Source organism: Mirounga angustirostris, unplaced genomic scaffold (assembly GCF_029215605.1).
Source record: "Mirounga angustirostris isolate CCGP_5_RB_7025 unplaced genomic scaffold, mMirAng1.0.hap1 SCAF_10, whole genome shotgun sequence".
NCBI classification, from domain to species: Eukaryota; Metazoa; Chordata; class Mammalia; order Carnivora; family Phocidae; genus Mirounga; species Mirounga angustirostris.
In genome coordinates this window covers 110,583,367-110,601,355 of record NW_026991718.1, presented here as the reverse complement: position 1 = coordinate 110,601,355, position 17,989 = coordinate 110,583,367, and the positions used below count along the sequence as shown (strand labels likewise).

The window sequence follows — 17,989 nt, the reverse complement described above, 5'->3', positions numbered from 1 at the left end:
GTCTTTTGCCCATTTTTGAATTGTTTTTGTTGTGGTGGTGGGGGTTGAGTTTTAGGAGTCTTTATATATTCTGGATAGGAATCCTTTATCAGATATATGATTTGCAAATATTTTCTCCCATTCTGTGGGTTGCCTTTTTACTTTGTTTACTTATCATTTTTGGAGGCACAACATGGACTAGACATGTGATACCTGGAAAAGGTGAGGTCCAGAGAGGGTGTGTGTCCTAATGCCACACAGTCGATGGTCTGTGTGATGAAACTCTCTGTGGTGGACAAGGTGGGACTTCTCATCCCCCACCTCATCTGATACAAGAGCCACAATCTTGTTCCGTTGTACAGAGGGGGACACTGAGGCCCTGGGCGGGCTGGGTCTTGCCCACGGTCACAGCTGGATCAGGGCGGAGCGTGAACTGAAGCCAGGGCGTACGTACAGGCGTGAGACTGCCTAGCTTTAACTCCTGGTGCAGCGTTTGTGAGCTGTGACCTCTGGCGAGTTTTTGCTCGGAGCCTTCACTGTCCCCATCTGTGACATGGGGCCTCGTGGGGCTATTGTGAGGGGCCTGGACACTCGGGACATGGTGGAGAATTGCTAACCGTGGCCTCAGACATCACATGTCAGCCCACCCTCACTCTTTGGAGCCAAAAGACACTCAGACTTGGGCTGAGCTGTGAAGAATAAACTTTAATCTCTCTTGGGGTAGGGGCTCTAGTTCGACTGCTCTCTAGGGCATTCTAGGTGGGGTCACAGAGCCGTGCACACGCACTCGGTACAGGCAAGTGAAGCGTGGGTTCCCCCAGTTGCTCGATATCTTCACCTTGACAGCCCCAAAAGCTCGGACAGGCTGGTTCTGCAAGAGACTCACAGACATGGAGCCATTGGCTTCCACTCTGCCTTTCCAGAAGGGTGTTTGGGAGTGGAAAGGAAGCCTCCCATTTCACAGGTGGGAAAACTGAGGCTCAGGTAGGAGAATGGACTGTCCAGAAGCCACACAAGAAATTGATACTCAGGGGCTGGGATGGAAGGTGCTGAGGCCAGAAGGACGGATATACTGTGATTGAGAAAGTGTCCCAGCCTTGGGGCCCTGGTACATATGGCTGTGGGACCCCAGGGCAAATCACTGCCCCCCCTTGGGGCCTCAGTTTCCCCCTCTGTAAGATGGGAGGGTTAATATCTGCTTCCCAGGTTTGCTGTGGGCATGAAACAAGATCCTGGAGCTAGCTGGCCTGCCACTTGGTAGACGTTCAGTGAGTGCTGCCTCCTCCCCTTTTTGACCCCTGAGAGGGGATGGAGCCCAGTGCAAAAGCTGGGGCCTTGGCCTTTGAGATCTCACTGGATGCTTTGAACCTCCCAGGGAATTACAAAGGGGAACCTGAGGCCTAGAGAGGAAGGGAATGGCCCAAGATCACACAGATTTGTGGGGTCGGGGTTTGGGTCAGTGTCAGCCTGAGTCTCAAGGCCATTCTACCAGCTACCCCTCGTGTCCCACTTCTGTTCCCAACTTCCACCCCTTCAGGTCTCCATTGGGTCAGGAGCTGATAACGGGGTCTCCCAGGATGGAGACGCTAAGTTGGAAGCCAGCAACCGTGGCCCAGCAGGCCCCTCCTGTTTCACATCTGCTGTCCCTGGAGGAACTGAAGCGGGTGGACTCCGGGGCAGGTCAGGGGAACGATGTATTGCTAGAAGCTGGATGGATCTCCTCGGGGTCCCACTTTTTGCCCTGGGCAGTGGCTCCATGCTCTGAGCCTCAGTTTCCTCACTTGTCAAGTGGGCTAGTGACAGTTTTACACACCTGAGGCTACTGGGGGGACGAAATGGGGTTCCCTGGGGAAAGCCCTGCACATGATGTACATTCAGTATGTGCTCCACATGGGCAGCTTTTCTCCGGTACCTGGAGCTGGAACATCTGAATGATGTTTTCCGGCTGAAACTGAAACGCCCCCAGGAACACCTCCTCCCTGGGAGAGCCTTCCATGCCCTGTAGAATCAGAACCAAGGAGAAAGTATCAGGTATGGGTAGGGCCTTCAGAGGGTGCTGCCCCTCTCCAGCTGAGACTTGCATACCTCCCGGCATGGGGAACTCCCTACCTCTTTGGGCATCATTCCACTGCAGCACAGAATAATGGATAGGAAAGAGCACTCGACTGGGAATCAAAAGCCTGAGGGTCCTCTTCTAACTCCGTCACGGACTTGTAGGATTTGGGTGTTACCCTGACCCTTTTCTGGACCTCAGTTTCCTTGTCAATGATCTCTGAAGACCAAACTGGGCTCTGAAAATCTTGGCTTGAAATAAAGTAGCTGCTTATCTCCCATCCTCAAAGGCTGTGATCAGCTCCGAACCTAGTCACCCTCAACCTTGACAAAGCCTCAGCCAACCCCTCTAGCCTGGTGGGTTGTGCAGACGGAGTGCCCAGAGTCCCACCATATGAGGCTGGCCCCTTAGCCAAGCCTTGCTCCCTGCTGGGGCATGCTCACGTAAATGACGAAGTCCTTGGGAGAAGTGTCCAGGCTGCCCGACAGTGAGATGGTCTTGGGGATGTGCTGCAGTGTCAGGTTGGACAGGTAGACCTTCTGGGCCAGTCGGATGGTCACCTGACCTCGGTCCCCGGAGAAGGCCCAGCAGTTGCCAGGCGTCATGTTGGGCTGGAAGGGGCAGGTGCAATGGGGGCCATGGTGGGTGGGTGGGTGGAGGTGAATTCCTCGTCCCACCCTGGCTCACCTAGATCTCTTTGCCTCCTGGATGAGCCAGATCCTTCCATCTACAAAGCTTAGGTCAAGCGCCACCAACTCCAGGAAGCTCCCCTGACTGCCGGCAGCAAGAATGAGCCTTCCGCTCAGCCCAGCACAGGGAGGACAGGAGCCTGCTTGGGGCCGTGAGGGTTCCTTGACCCTCAAGTCTTGAGGCGTGGGTGGCGGGCCCCTTCCAGTGCTGAAGCAGGCTGTCCCTTCCCTGCCCCTGCCCCGTCTCTGTCTCGTGTTCCTACCTCTCCCCCTACCCCAGGGACCCACTCCCTTTGCGCACACCCCCAGTGTCCACTTCCAGGTCCTGCTCCCAGAACCCTGACCACATCCCTGCCACCCTCTCCTCGTCCCCCCAGCACCCCTGCCTCGAGGATCACGTCCGGGGGCTGCGCATAGTTCCACAGCCGGATCCAGTTCCAGTAGGAGCGAGCCTTGTCGTGGTTGTACGTGGCTGACGTTTGCTCAAAGTCGATGGAGGCCCCTGTATGGGAGGGAGGGTCTGGTTGGGCGCTGACTGTGCGCCAGGTGAGCGCTTTGGGTGAGTCACTGGCCCTCTCTGGACTCCAGTGTTCCCTGGGAAATGGGAGTAAGAAGAGCAACAACAATAGGAATGCTAACATTCACCTCCTGGGGTTGCTGTGAGGAGCAAAGGAGTCCTTCCCTCAGAGCCTCATTGATGACAGCCTCCCCATTATTCCGATGGCTATTGTTAGGGCTATTGCACAGAGGAGGGCACTCCTGCCCTGAGAGCTTAAGCCAATGCCCTCTGACCCCACATGCCCTTGGGTCTGGGCCCATCCACCCTGCCCGCCCTGCCTCGCCTCCTTCCGCCTGCCCCCCCACCCCGCGTGCTCCTGCTGCGTCCCCACAGGGGTACCTTCACTGGGGCTCCCCTGGGTCGGGAATACTTTTCCCTCCTGGCCAGGTCTCAACTCAAACGTCCTCCCGCACCCCCCTCTGCCTGGGTCCCCTCTCTCCCAGCCACCTGCTCTGGTTTTCCACAGCACTGATTCCCACCTGCAATTGTTCTCCCTGATGTGGGGCAGGTGCGGCTCAGCTGGCCTCTGGGTCTGGAGGATGGTGAGTGGGTAGAGGGGTCATGGGGGGCCTTCTCTCCCTGCCTCAGCCCCCCTTTTGAGACAACAGAAAATTGTAACAAGAGAACCGTCTGTGGGGGCAGAGGTTAGCTCTGACCATGGCGGCAGAGAGTGCACCAGACCAGAACTGAAATCCATCCTCTGAAGAGTTTCTGGGGAAACTTGATGTGGGCAGATTGTTGCGGTGTGGGGGGTGGGGGGTGAGGGGGAGTCACTTACCTATAGATTTTAGGGCAAAGTCTGGCTTTTCAATAAAATCTCCTTGTATCATCTTCATTATTTTCTGGGCAATTTTTTCCTGAGGAGGCAGAAAACACAGGCTGTTTGCTGATGTGTTCTGACAGGTCATGTCCACACGTGTGTTCACACCAAGTGACAGGTGACTGCAGGAACTCTCTTGTCCTTAACTGTTTACCCCTGCCTGTGGAGACCGTGGCTGGTCCTGGCACAAGACCACCCAGTCACCCCATGGTGAGGAGGCCCAGGTGACACAGAGCCATACCTACCCCCCTCCCCACTGGGTTTCCTCAGTGCTTCCACGTGCACCATGACAGGGTGTCCCACTTGGGACAGGACTCTTAGTGAAGTGAAGAAGCAGGGGGTCTGGAGTCAGACAAACTTTTACTGCTGTGGGGCTTTGGGCTAGTTACTGCCCCTCTGAATCTTGGCCTTCTTTTGTTTTTTTTTGAAGATTTTATTTATGTATTTGACAGAGAGAGACAGCGAGAGAGGGAACACAACCAGGGGGAGTGGGAGATGGAGAAGCAGGCTTCCCGCCGAGCAGGGACCCCGATGCGGGGCTCGATCCCAGGACCCTGGGATCATGACCCAAGCCAAAGGCAGACGCTCAATGACTGAGCCACCCGGGCGCCCCTGATTCTTGGCCTTCTTGTCTGTACCATGGGGACGATAATCATGTCCCCCTCTGGCTGCTGTACAGATTAGAGCCAGGGACTTGTAAGACTACTGTGTGCCAGGACCGTCCTCAGTGTTACGTATGTTCACTCTTTTCCCCTCACATCAACCCTAGGAGGCATGTGCTATGATCACCCCTATTTTAAAGATAAGAATATTAAGACACAAAAGGTAATGTGTGCAAGGTCACACAGCTGGTAAGAGGCAGAGCCAGGCAGTTTGGTTCCAGTGTTTGGGCTCTTAGCTACTACACTCTCCTGCCAGATAAAGACTGCAAAGCACTTAGCACAGTTGGTGCTCAGTAAATGCTGGCTGTTATTTTTATTAGACTCTTCAAAACTGTGGCAGATTGTATTTCCCCAAAATGGCCATAACACAGTCTCCTGTAACACACCTTTCTTTCAATATGACTTTGATACTCTGTCTGTTGAGAGGTGGGGCTAAAGTTCCCTCCCATCAGTCTGGGTGGGCCTGTGGCTCTGGCAGAGGTGATGCCGTGTGACTTCTGGGCTAAGCCTAAAAGGGGGTACAGCTCTACTTGGTTCTCTGGGGATGCTCACTCTTGGAAGCCAGCTACCATGCTGTGAGGAAGCCCACACAACACTGAGAACACATGTATGAGTGCTTTAGTCAACAGCCCTGAGTTCCCAGCTGATAACCAATATCAACTTCTAGATATGTGAGTGAAGATGCTTCCAGATGGGTCCAGATACAGTTGCCAAGTCACCCCAGCCTTCAAGTCTTCCCAGGTGAGGCCTCAGGCATTGTGGAGCAGTGACAAACCATCCCCACTGCATCCTATTTGAATCCCTGACCCACAGAATCTCTGAGCATAATAAAATGATTGTTTAGCACCACCAAGTTTTGGAGCAGTTTGCTGTGTGGCAGTAGTAACTAGACTAGCCACAGGGTTACAGGGCAGTGATTATAATTTGTTTTGTTGATGTGGAAACTCAGAAAGTTTGGTGACCTGCCTAAGCTCCAAAAGGTAAGAAAAGATATTGCATCCATAAAACAAGAATAGAAATCTATGAAAAGGAACACCCAGAGAGAAAAAAAGAAAATTCTTAGGAATTCAGAATATATTAACAAAAATGAAAAACTCAGTAGAAGTTTTGGTAGATAAAGCTGAGATTATGTTCTCAATTTCAGAACAAACAAAGAAAAGAAAACAGGGAGAGATGGAAGAAAACGGAGGATGAGTTCAGGAATTTAACATCCAAATAAAAGGAGCTTCAAAAATGAGAATAAAACAAATATGGCTGGGGGGAAAACACCAATTAATCACATGAGTAAAGAACACTTTTTAGGACTAAAGGACATGAGTTTCCAGATCATAATGGCCCCAATGGTAGCCAGCCGATAGGCAAATTATTATGACATTTAAGATGTAAGGTGAGATGTAGGGCCTCCAGGTAAGATGTAATAAGTTACAGAGGATCAATGCTCTGACTAAAAACAACTAGGAAAGGCCATATAGTTTACTAAATCATATTTTAAAGCCACCACTAAGCTATGGGAGAAATGAGGACCACAGGGATTAAAATTATAGAGAGGAGAGAACCATTCTGAAATATGCTAACAATATTTTAATCCCTGGGGGCATTTGATAATTCTGGGCATGAGCTGAAGGCGTGGGTTTAGGCTGAACAAGGGCTGCTACTGGTGAAAGAGAAAGCAGCAAAGATTTTAATAGTCACAGGACTAAAAAGATAAAATTGGAGACTTGATGAGCCTCAAACCTGAACAGTTTTCCCCATAAGATGTTAACTGAAACCCAGAACTATGGAAGGGGCTAAAGAACTACCTTGAAAACTTCTGAAAGACAGAGTAAAACTTCCCAGTCTCACAACGCTTGGGAAACCAAGTCCCTTTCAGTGAGGGGACCTCAAAACAAAATAAGCAAGAGATTAAAGCCCTACAAAAATCTTCTTAGTATATAACAGAATCATTTGGAAGGCTTGTTGAAACACAGATGGTTGGCTTCCATCTTCAGTAGGTCTGAGGAGGGCCCATTGATTTGAATTTCTAATATTTTCCCAGGTAATGCTGATGCTGCTGATATGGGGGCCACACTCTGAAAACCACTGCCCTAGGAGGAGTGGTGAATCAATACTCAGAAGCTTTAGCTGCACCTGAGGGCACTAAACCAATTATGGGCACAATTAGAGGCTGAGAATCCAAGCTTGCCCCAGGCAGAGAAGGTTACCCCTGGGGTCAGAGATTTTGCATTGATGCAGGGCTGGAAGACAAAATTGGAGACTTGAGAAGCCTCAGACATACGGTCAGTCTTTCCCATCAAGACATCTACCAAAAGTTTGAAGCTGCATGGGCAGGACATTGAAGGGTTAAGCTGAAACCTCTGACTAAATCTTATACAAATCGCAATCCAGGTCTGAGTCAGCTCAATGAAGATCTACATAGAAGTGATCAGTGTATTCATCTTCCTTACAAAGAAAAGGGAGAACTCTCTCTAGTTGAAGTTATAATTATCTGGAGCATACAGTTCTTTTGTATACAATGTCCAGAAAAACACTAAAAAATTTCTGGACAGGAAGAGACAAGACCATATGATTGATACTCCAAAGAAAACCAGATAAGAGAAAAAGACCATAGATGATCCAAATATTGGATTTAGCAGACAAGGATTTAAAAATAACTATGACAAAATGTTAAATAGAAGAAAAAATGGACAACATAGATGAGATGTTGGAGAATTTCACCACAGAATTAAAATTTATGAAAAAGAATCAAATGTATATTCTAGAACTAAACAAACAAAATCATTAGTGAACCTGAAGAAATGTGAATAGAAAACATCAAAAACTTAAGCACATAGAGAAAAAGAATGAAAATCAAACATACCAAGTAATAGCATAGGAATTATGTGGAACACACTCTAAAATTCTAGCATAGATGTAATTGGAGTCCCAGGAGAGGAGATAGATAATGGGAAGGAAACAATATTTTAAGAAATAATAGCTAAGGAATTAAAAAAACTATTAAAAAACATCAACCCATAGATCCAATAACCTCAGCAACCCCACCCCAAGCAAGTTAAATATAGAACATCGGAAATAAAAAGAACATCCTACAAACTCCCAGAGATAGGAAAAAAAAAAAAACCAAAAACAGATCATCCTCAAAGGACCAATAATAACACTATTGTACTTCTCAACAGCAACAGTATAACTAGAACACAATAGTGGAATTCTTTCAAAATTTTTAGGGGAAACTTTCCTATCTAGAATTCTATATCCAGCCCAACTATCAATCAAATGCAAGGGTAAAATAAAGATATTTTCAAATGTGCAAGTTCTAAGCAAATTAATAAGCCTCCTATCTCACTCTCTTCCAGGAAGTTGTTGGGGGATGTGCTCTAATAAAACTTGAGAAATAGGAAAAAAGGCATTAAACAAAGAGAGAAGTCAGATGTTTGGGAGCAGAATGGCCAGGATCTCACCTCGTCTGACATGGCTTCCATCAGCTGGAGCTTGGCAATGAGCTGGGTCATGTTACCTCGGAGGTCCTGGATTTCCCCAGTGTGATGCCGCACCTTCTCCTGGTACATTCTTACAAGGAAGGAGTTAAAACATGGACCAACTGATTTGTGATGCTGCTATTGTCACCCTCAGCTTCTACTTTTGTCAGTCAACCCACAAAGAATTAGCCTCAGATTTTCTCACTCTCCTGGGCCCATCTCTGGCCCTATCCAGCAGGTTCTTATCTCTAAAATATTACTCATGCTCTTCCTCTTAACTTGGAATATTTTTAAATTTAACTTACTTCTTCCAAATATTCCTGAGTATTTTGTTTGCAATTAAGGATGCTGCCACCAGGTGGTATCTTGTTGGTTAAAATTTCTACTCAGCTACCATTTGCTGAGTGCTAAACTGAGGCCAGGAATTATTCAGGACAGTTTACGTCTTCTTTAATATTGATAATTACCCAGAGCAAGGTGGGTGTTATGCCTCGTCTCATAAATGAGAAGTCAAAGGCCCAGAGAGGTGAAGTAACTTGCAAAAGTTTAACCATGTAGGAAGTATGGGAGCTAGGATTTAAACCTAGGTTGGTCTGACAGGAGAACCCACATTCTTAGCCAATACATCACAGGACCTAGATATAATTCTGGTTTTTAGGTGATAATAAGACTATTTAGCAGATTCTTCTTACCTCAAGCTCTGCAGTGGACTATTTATGCTGTCATCCTGGTAGGGTATTGAGGAAAGCAAGGGATCTTTTTCAGATGCCCTAATCTGGGTCCAATAGAACTTCATCCATCCATTCTCCCACAACCATAAATCCATCCATTCATCCACCTTCCCATTTACTCTTCCATCCATTCACCCACCTACCATCTATCCAAAATCCAATATACCTTCCATTTTAAATCCATTCATCCACATCCATCCACCCTTCCACCCATCCACCATCCCATCCAACCACCCTTGCCAACTCATCTACTCTTCCATTTATCCAACCTTCTTTATCCATCCACCCTCCTATCCATCTAACTTACCTTATATATTGACCCTTTCATCAATCCTTTCACTTTCCCATCTATCCAACCTCTCATCAACCATCCATCCATCCATCCATCCATCCATTTACCCACCCGCATATCCCATCTGCCCTCTCATCTGTCCGTTTTCTCATCCATCCAGTCTTCCATTCATCTGTTCATCTATCCCCCCAGCCATTTCCCTACATCCCTGCATCCATCACTTCCATTGCCCCATCCACTCTCCCTCCATTCCACATTTCCTTCTGATCATCCAGTCAACCAACACTGATAGTGACAACCCTGTGCCCATCCCTGAGGTGGACATCGCTGGAGTGAATCAGACCTGGCTCTGTCTTCAAGAGCTCCCAATACAGTTGGGAAAATAGTCATGATTACAGAAGATTGCATTCATGATTACAGAAAATTGTGGGAGGAAAGGGGAATGTCATCACCTCCACCTGTAATTTCTGAGGGAAGTGACATTTTAGCTGGATCTTGAAGTTACGAAGGAGTCTAAAAGGAGAGAAGAGGAGAGGGAGGGACAAGCTCCTCAGATCCCCTTTCTCCTTAGCCCTTCTGAGACTCTTTGCTGTCCTCTGATAGGGATCTCTGGCCACCGATTTCCTCCTTCTTTCTCCCCAGGAACCACAAAGCAAATGGTCTCATTTCATTTGCGCAGAACAAACTGCCTTGCATAGAGAGAAAATTGTGTTCCATCCTCACTCTCCCACTTTAGGAGGAAGATTTGGCAAAGGAAAGATAGGTAACCTCCGGGAGTGAGTGACAGGAGAGTCCTTCTGTAAGAAGGACGATTGCATCTGGTCTTTTAAGGTCACATTTTGGTGGGAGAGATGGGTTCCAGGTGGGTGGCATGGCAGAGGCAGAGATTTGGGGCTGGGATGAGTCAGGAACTGATCAGGGTCCAGATGTGGTGAGAGTGAGAGAAGCTGATGGAGGCAACATTGCCTAGTTGGGGTGAGGTTAGTCAGTGGTGGGGCCTGAAGAGCGCACACACACTCACCTGCCAGACTTCCATTTTGGATGGTAAGTGCATAGAAAACATCCAGAATCCTGTGGGGCCAGGAGAATGAGAATAAGCCATGTAAGATGAAAGGTTAAAAGTTTAAGCTCTGGCATTAAGGTATCTGGATTCAAATCCCAGCTTTGGCACTAACATTGTGCAACTTTGGAAGAACTTATTTAATCTCTCTATACCTAAATTTCCTCCTCTGTAAAATGGGAATAACAGTAATATCCACTTCATGATCAAACGATATCATATATGCAAAGTGTCTCACATAAACCAAATAATCCATGTCCCGTCTCCCTCCTCATTCCACTGGGAGAATTGACGAGAGAAGAAAATGAGATGGTCTTCCCTGCATATTATGATCTCTGTGCTGCCTGAAACCCTACCATTCAAGCCATTATTAAAAGTCTTTAAAATCTATTCATCGTTCATGATAAAACAATCAACAACTAGGAATAGAATGGAACTCCCTCAATCTGATAAAGCCCATTTATGAAAAACCCACAGCCAATAACATACTTAATGATAAAAGACTGGATGCTTTCTTCCTAAGATAAGGAACAAGACAAGTATGTCTACTCTTGCTATTTCTTTTTTTTTTTTTAAGATTTTATTTATTTATTTGAGAGAGAGTGAGAGAGAGCACAAGCGGGGGAGAGGGAGAAGCAGGCTCCCTGCTTGGGGAGGGAGCCCAATGTGGGGCTCAATCCCAGGACCCTGGGATCATGAACTGAGCCGAAGGCAGATGCCTAACCAACTGAGCCACCGAGGCACCCTTACTCTTGCTATTTCTATTTAACATTGTCCTGAAGGTTTTAGCCAGGTCCATTAGTCAAGAAAAAGAAATAAAAGGCAGATGACATAACCTTGCACACAGAATCCTAAAGTATCTAAGACTGGGTGTCTTGCCCAGTGTCAGAAGTGATAAATGAATTTAGCAAGGTTGCAGGATACAAGATCAGTATATGAAGATCAATTATATTTCTAAACACAAGCAATAAACAACCTGAAAATGAAATTAAGAAAACAATTCCATTTACAATAGCATCTCAAAAAATAAAATACTTGGAATAAATTTAATAGAAGTCCAAACCTTGCACTCTGAAAAAACCAAAACATCATTGGAGGAAATTAAAGAAGACATAGGGACATATGTCAATAATGGAAAGACAACCCATGTTCATGGATTGGAAAACTTAATATTGTTAAGGTGACACTACTCCCCAAATTGATCTATGAATCAATGCAATCTCTCTCAAAATCCTAGTAGCCTTTTTTTAAGAAATGGAAAAATGATCCTAAAATTCATTTGGAAATGTAAAGGACTATAACTGCCAAAATAATTTAAAAAGAACAAAGTTGGAGAACTCAAACTTCTGGATTTCAAAACTTACTACAAAGTTATAGCAATCAATCCAGGGTAGTACTGGCAAATAGCTAGACAGATAGATCGAGGGAATAAAATAAACCCTCACATTTATGATCAATTGATTTTCAATAAAGATGCTAGACAATTCAATAAGGGAAAAAATAGTCTTTTCAATAAATGGAACAACTGGATATCTACATTCAAAAGAATGGAGTTAGACGCTTACCTCACACCATATGCAAAAATTAACTAAAAAATGGATCATAAACCTAAATGTAAGAGCTAAAACTATACAAATCTTGGAAGAAAAAGTGGGAGTAAATCTTTATGGCTTTAGGTTAGGCAATAGTTTCTTGCATCTGACATTAAAGCACATATATGACAAAAGAAAATATAGATAAATTGGACTTCATCAAAATTTAAAAAATTTGGGACACCTGGGTGGCTCAGTCAGTTAAGTGTCTGCCTTCGGGCTCAGGTCATGATCCTAGGGTGCTGGGACTGAGTCCCCCATTGGGCTCTCCAGGGGGGAGTCTGCTTCTTCCTCTTCCTCAGCTTGTGTGCTCTTTCTTTCTCTCTCTCTCTCTCACATAAATAAAATCTTTTTTAAAAAATTTAAAAATTTGTGTCACAAAGGAAACCATCAAGAAAGTGAAAAGACAACCCACAGAATGGGAGAAAATACTTGCAAATTGTATCTCTGATAAGGGACTTGTATCCAGACTATATAAGAAACCCTTACAACTCAATAATAAAAAGACAAACCAATTTAAAAATGGGCCAAGATCTGAATAGACATTTCTCCAAAGAAGAGCTACAAATGACCAATAAGCACATGAAAAGATGCTCAACATCATTAATCATTAGCAAAATGAAATAAAAACCACAGTGAGATACCATTTCACCCCCTCCCCAAATGGCTAAAATAAAAGATAATAACCAGTGTTGGTGAGGATGTGGAGAAATTGGCTCTTCATACATGCTGGTGGGAACGTAAAATGGTGCAGCTACTTTGGAAAAAAAGTTTGGCAATTTCTCAGATAGTTAAGTATAGAGTTGCCTCATGACTCAGCAATTACGCTTCTAAATATAAACCCAAGAGAATTTCTTTCTTTATTTAAAGATTTTATGTATTTATTTGAGAGAGAGAGAGCCAAGCAGGGGAAGTGGCAGGAAGAGGGAGAGGGAGAAGCAGACTCTCCCGCTGAGCAGGGAGCCCAATGGGGGACTCAATCCCAGCACCCTAGGATCATGACATGATCCTAGGTGCCTCTACCCAAGAGAATTTAAAACACATATCCACACAAGTATTTTACAGGAAGATTCCCTGGAACATTAATAATGGTGGTCAAAAAGCAGAAACAACTGTAATATCCATCAAACAATAAACGGACAAACAAAATACGGCATATCCATACAATGGAATATTTTCAGCCATAAAAAAGGGTCAAATGTTGTTCTATGCTACACCATGGATGAACTTTGAGAACACAAGGATGAGTGAAAGAAACCACCAAGACCCCATATTATTGTATGATTCTATTTATATGAAATGTCCAGAATAGGCAAATCCATAGAGACAGAAAATGGATTAGTAGTTGGTCGCCTAGGTCTGGGGTGAGGGGGAACAGGAAACCGTGATAGGGACTGGCGAATTTCTTTGTGGGGGTAGTGAAAATACTGGAATTTGATAGTGGTGATGGGTGCATGACTTTGTGAATATACTAAAAACCACTGAATTATACATGCGAAAATGGTGATCTTTATGGTATGCGAATTATATTTCAATAAAGCCATTATTTTAAAAAATCTTATTTGTTGGGTTAAGTTTCCTAGGAATTTCTAATTTCCTAGGAAATTTTCCACACACACACCCCGCCCAACCCCACTTCCCTGGGCCAGTATGCTTGAGTGGAGGGAGGAGATCCCTTTGCCTGGGAAAGTAAAGCTGTGATGTGGGAGGTGGGTAGCAATGGCTGGAAGGAAGCCATAGAAAACTCAGAAATGAGTAATAATGATCATACCGTGGTTGGGGGAGAACTTTACAGTTTTCAAGGCTTTTCTTAGCTTTCAAAAAATTTCCTTGGTCATCAGTTAATTTACTCCTCACAGCAACACTCATTAGACAGATGGGGAAACAGCCTCCTAGAAGGTCACTGTCTTGCCCAGGGTCACATAGTCAGTGTCAGAGCCTTCACTCTTTCCCTCCCCAGGTGGGGCGAGAACTCAGGGATACCTCTACCTGGGGCAGGGCCCCGGAGACGTACCAAAAGCACAGAGGACCAGAACACCTGTCTTTTCCATGAGCTTCTGGAAGAACAGCTTGCATCTGGAAGAGAAGGAAGCAGTGGTCAAGGTGAAGAGAGGCTTTGCACAGGCTAGCAAATCCTGGCCTGGCCCTTGCCCTTTTCCCACTGGGAAGGTAAGGACCCACCCCGGGCAGTGAGACACCCCCTCCAAGATGCTGACTGAGTCCTGGGGCTGCACAGCATCACAAGGGGAAGAAAGCTCTTACTCCCGTATCTGGGGCCATCAGAGATCCACTCGCAGTGGTCACCCACATCCTCTTCACACCCTTTCTCCATCTACAAACTGTCTGTTCCCTCACTTCTGTCCTGGTGAGCACATCCTTCAGAGTTCAACACAGACGAACGTCCCCTCCTCCTACGACCTCCAGAGTCAAAGCCGGCCTCCTCCCCTTACCACTGGTTTTGGTGTCTGCCTGCCTTCCCCTGACTGGGAGCTCAGGAGTGGTGAGGGTCAAGGCTGGGCCCAGAGTAGGCATTGAGATGTTTAGAATGCAAACTCTAAGTGAATGAATGAGGTGGAAAGCTCTACAGGAATTCGGAGGAGTTTGCATGGACCAGAAGGGTGAAGTGAAAGGATGGGACAGGCATTCCAGGCAGGAAAAACAGCATGTGCCAAGGTACTGAGGCGGAAATAGGAATAGCAGGCCCAGGGGGTGAGAACCCTAGCCTTGCCAGCCCGATGGATCCACAGCAGGACGCATAATGAGGCAGCTCAGAAAGGAAGCATGGGACAGGATTCCAGAAGGCTGCAGGTGAAGGAGGAAGCCACAGTGGGTTCTGAGGTGAGAGATATGATAAAAGCCAGGTTTGGGATGGCTTCTTTGGTCTGGTGATCACGAGGAGGTTCAAACCATTGAGGGGGCTGCCATGGTAACCAGCTGCATGTTCCCTGCCCCCATCGGCCTCCCCTCGCCTGCCCCTGCTCACCTGCAGGTACTGAACAGAATCTGGTGAACCTGAGTCCTCAGGAAGCAGGCCAGGCAGGTGATCCAGGCTGCAGGGGAGGCAGGAGGGCGGTGAGCAGCTGCACCCTTGTTCTTACCCTACAAAGCCTTGCAGGGGGCGAGGCCCTCTTGCTGGGAGACCCTCTCAATTTTCTAATCGAGCCCAGGGTAACCCTGCTCTGTTTACGGGTGAGCGCCAGCTCAGAGGGAGGACGGGTCCTAGAGGTGAGCATGGCTTGCGATCGGCAGTTAATAGCTACCTAACAGTGACTCGGGAGCACAAAAAGTCTGGGATGTGCCTCTGCCCATTCCCAGACACTGGGAGTTTCTCAAGGGCAGGGTCCTTGTCTGGTTTATCCCTGGCGGCCTGGTGTTGCCCAGCAGGGAGCTAGATAAAAAGTTGGGATTCAGGAATAGATAAGTAGGTGGGAGGATACATGAATGGACAGAAGAATGATGAGACCACGGCTTGGAAGGTGGCTAAATAGGAAGACAGATGAGAGGATGGGCAGATGGAAGGCTAGCTAGAAGGATGGATGGGTGGATGACTGGGTGGGTGTGAATATTAGCAGATAAAGGAACGGGGGACCTGATGGTTGACTCGGTGAATGGTTGACTGGCTGGCTGAAATAACGGGGCCCACGGATATGACAACAGATGGCTATGCGGACAGATGATCCGAGAAATGACTGAGTGATGAGTAAGTGGAGGGGCAGGTGGATGAACAGAGAAGTAGAAGACGGATCTTTAGAGTGTGGTCAGACCACGTTCCCGAAGTGAGGACGCATGGCATCAGACTGTTCCCGGGACTTCACCAGCGGCCTCCTGGCCCAGGGGCCAGGCTGGGGGTCGAGTAGGGGAGGGCCCGACAGTTAGCTCCTCCTCCAAACAGTGTGTCTCTCTCCTACTCCTCTCTCCAGCCACCAAAGAGATCCTGGCTGGAATGACACCCCTGACACCCCCAGACTTCCCTCCCTCCCCTGCAGCCTGGCAGAGGCCTTACCCCCCCTGGTCAGCCTGGCCTGCGGCTGGGCCCTCTTCCCAGGCCCAGGCCGACAGCCAGGGCGGTTCTTCAGTACATACGTACACACACACGCCAGCAGGCACTGGGTCAGGCCCGGGACTGGGGCGCTGATGCGGATAGGCAGCACGAAGGCATCACCTGCAGAGAGCGTGGGGCTGTCATGTCAGTGCCAGCCTCGGGGACATGGTGCCTTGCAGACTCCAGGGGAGCACCCTGAGCTGGGGGTGGCCATCCCTGCTTCCCACCCCACCCCCCGCTGGGTGACCCCGGGGTGCCCATCTGGGCATCTCTGAGCCTCGGCCCCTTACTGTTCACGAAGACCCCGGGGCTCCCCCTCCCCGCCCTGCTCACTCGCATTTGGCAAAGTGTCCTCTGTTATCCTGCAGGTGTTCCGGTTTCTTGCAGGGGGCCTGGGGATAACAAGACTCAGAATCGCATTTTAGAATTTTTAAGAAACGCGGTTGTCCCCGTGTTCCAGATTGAGAGACTGAGGTGCAGAGAAGTTTGCCCGAGACCACCAGCCTGTGAATCAGGGACACACCCAGGGCTGACTGACCCCAAAGCCAAGTCTCTTTTGAGGAAAGGACTCCGTCTGCTCTGGTAGTCACCGGTGGTTATCCGCCAAAAGCCAGTCCCTCCCCTCGCTGGCAGGAGACTGGTTTTGGTCCCTTGTCCCCTCCTACCCCGCCCGTGTGCTTTTGGATAATCCTGATTGCTCCAAGCCCGCTCTAGGACTCCCAGTGCCTTTGCTGTGGCCGGCTCGGTGGGGGCCGGTCCGCAGGGGTGAGGGGTGAGGGGTGGGGGTGGGGGTGGGCTGGGTATTGGGGTCTGGCACTTGCGGAAAAGGCTTTCTTGTCGCTAAAATGAGACCCACGGGAAACAAGGCCCACTCTCCTTGCACCTAGACAGCCAAGCTTCTCCGGGCCCCTGGAACTGTGGTAGCCAGCTCTGACAGCGGGGAGGCCAACAGGAAGAGCAAAAAGATGGCAGGGACCTGGGTCTCAGGGGACATTGCAGACACGCAGCATTGACGTGCTCTGGAGCCATCCACCTCTTGGGACCTCTTGGTGTGTGAGATAACAAATTTTTATTTATTTCTTAAGACAATGGTCTCCAAACATTTATTATTATACCCTCCCCCAATGTATTTATGTTTATTCCTTAAGAAATTCTCTATATAACACCACATATATATTATTTACTCTTTCAAATGTGCAAATTTATTTATACATTCTTGAGTAATAGAAATTAAAAGAGGGTGAGCTAAAAATATATACACTGGAGTTCTAATAAGTTCTCCCCTTCACCCCAGGGGATTGTTTTGGATACCCTCTTGGGATATACACCCCGTTTTGGGGGCCCAGTGGTAGGCAGGTAGATGGCAGAGGCGCGCGTTTCCCCACTTACCACCGTCTCCCTCGCTAGCCTGGGACCTCCATGGGGGCAGGGAGCACAACCGCTGGGTGCAGCCTGTGTCCCCAGCACCCTGCCCAGTGCCCGCACACACTAGGTGCTCAATAAGCATGTGTTGGGGATGACTGCCCCTCCACCCCCTTGGCGGGGAGATTTTAGGAAATCCACCGTCAGACCTCCCCGACCTCAGCTGCTGCCTCCATGAAGGCCGTGGGTCATGCCCACTCACCTCCGGGGGAGAGGGCAGAGGGCCAGCGTTTTGTAAACTGCAAAGAACCGGCAGAGGGAAGGGCTGCCATCCTCACCTCCTGGGCCTGACATCCTCGGGCGGGTCACACGGGTCCCCGGGGCTCCTTGAGGACCGTGGCATCGATTTTCTTCTCTAGGAAATCCGGGGGGGGCAGTGGTGCGGGGGCTCTCTGGGAGTCAGCGAGGGGGAAGCGGCTGCCGCCTCTGCCACTTCCTAGCGTTCCCTGGAAGGTGCCACGCAGGATCTCGCCGGGTCAAGCAGAGCTGTGGGCACTGTGACCTCATAGAGCAGAGGGCGGGGTCTCTGCGCAGTCTCCAGCTCGGCCCTGGAACTCCCCCTTGCACGGACCCATTGTGACCCACTTTCCACTTTCAAGAGGAGGAAATTGAGGC

General features: G+C 48.2%; 1 protein-coding gene across 1 annotated transcript; it reads right to left on the bottom strand.

Moving 5' to 3' along the window:
- Positions 1-708: 708 nt before the first annotated feature.
- SUN5 (Sad1 and UNC84 domain containing 5) lies at positions 709-17,717 on the bottom strand. The gene is given in 14 exon segments (XM_045883835.3): positions 709-738; positions 740-850; positions 1,892-1,978; positions 2,476-2,643; positions 3,108-3,223; positions 4,059-4,137; positions 8,218-8,326; positions 8,928-8,962; positions 10,280-10,329; positions 13,925-13,986; positions 14,894-14,960; positions 15,998-16,072; positions 16,286-16,344; positions 17,653-17,717. Coding segments are annotated over 14 exon segments (1,113 nt in total).
- Positions 17,718-17,989: the final 272 nt, after the last annotated feature.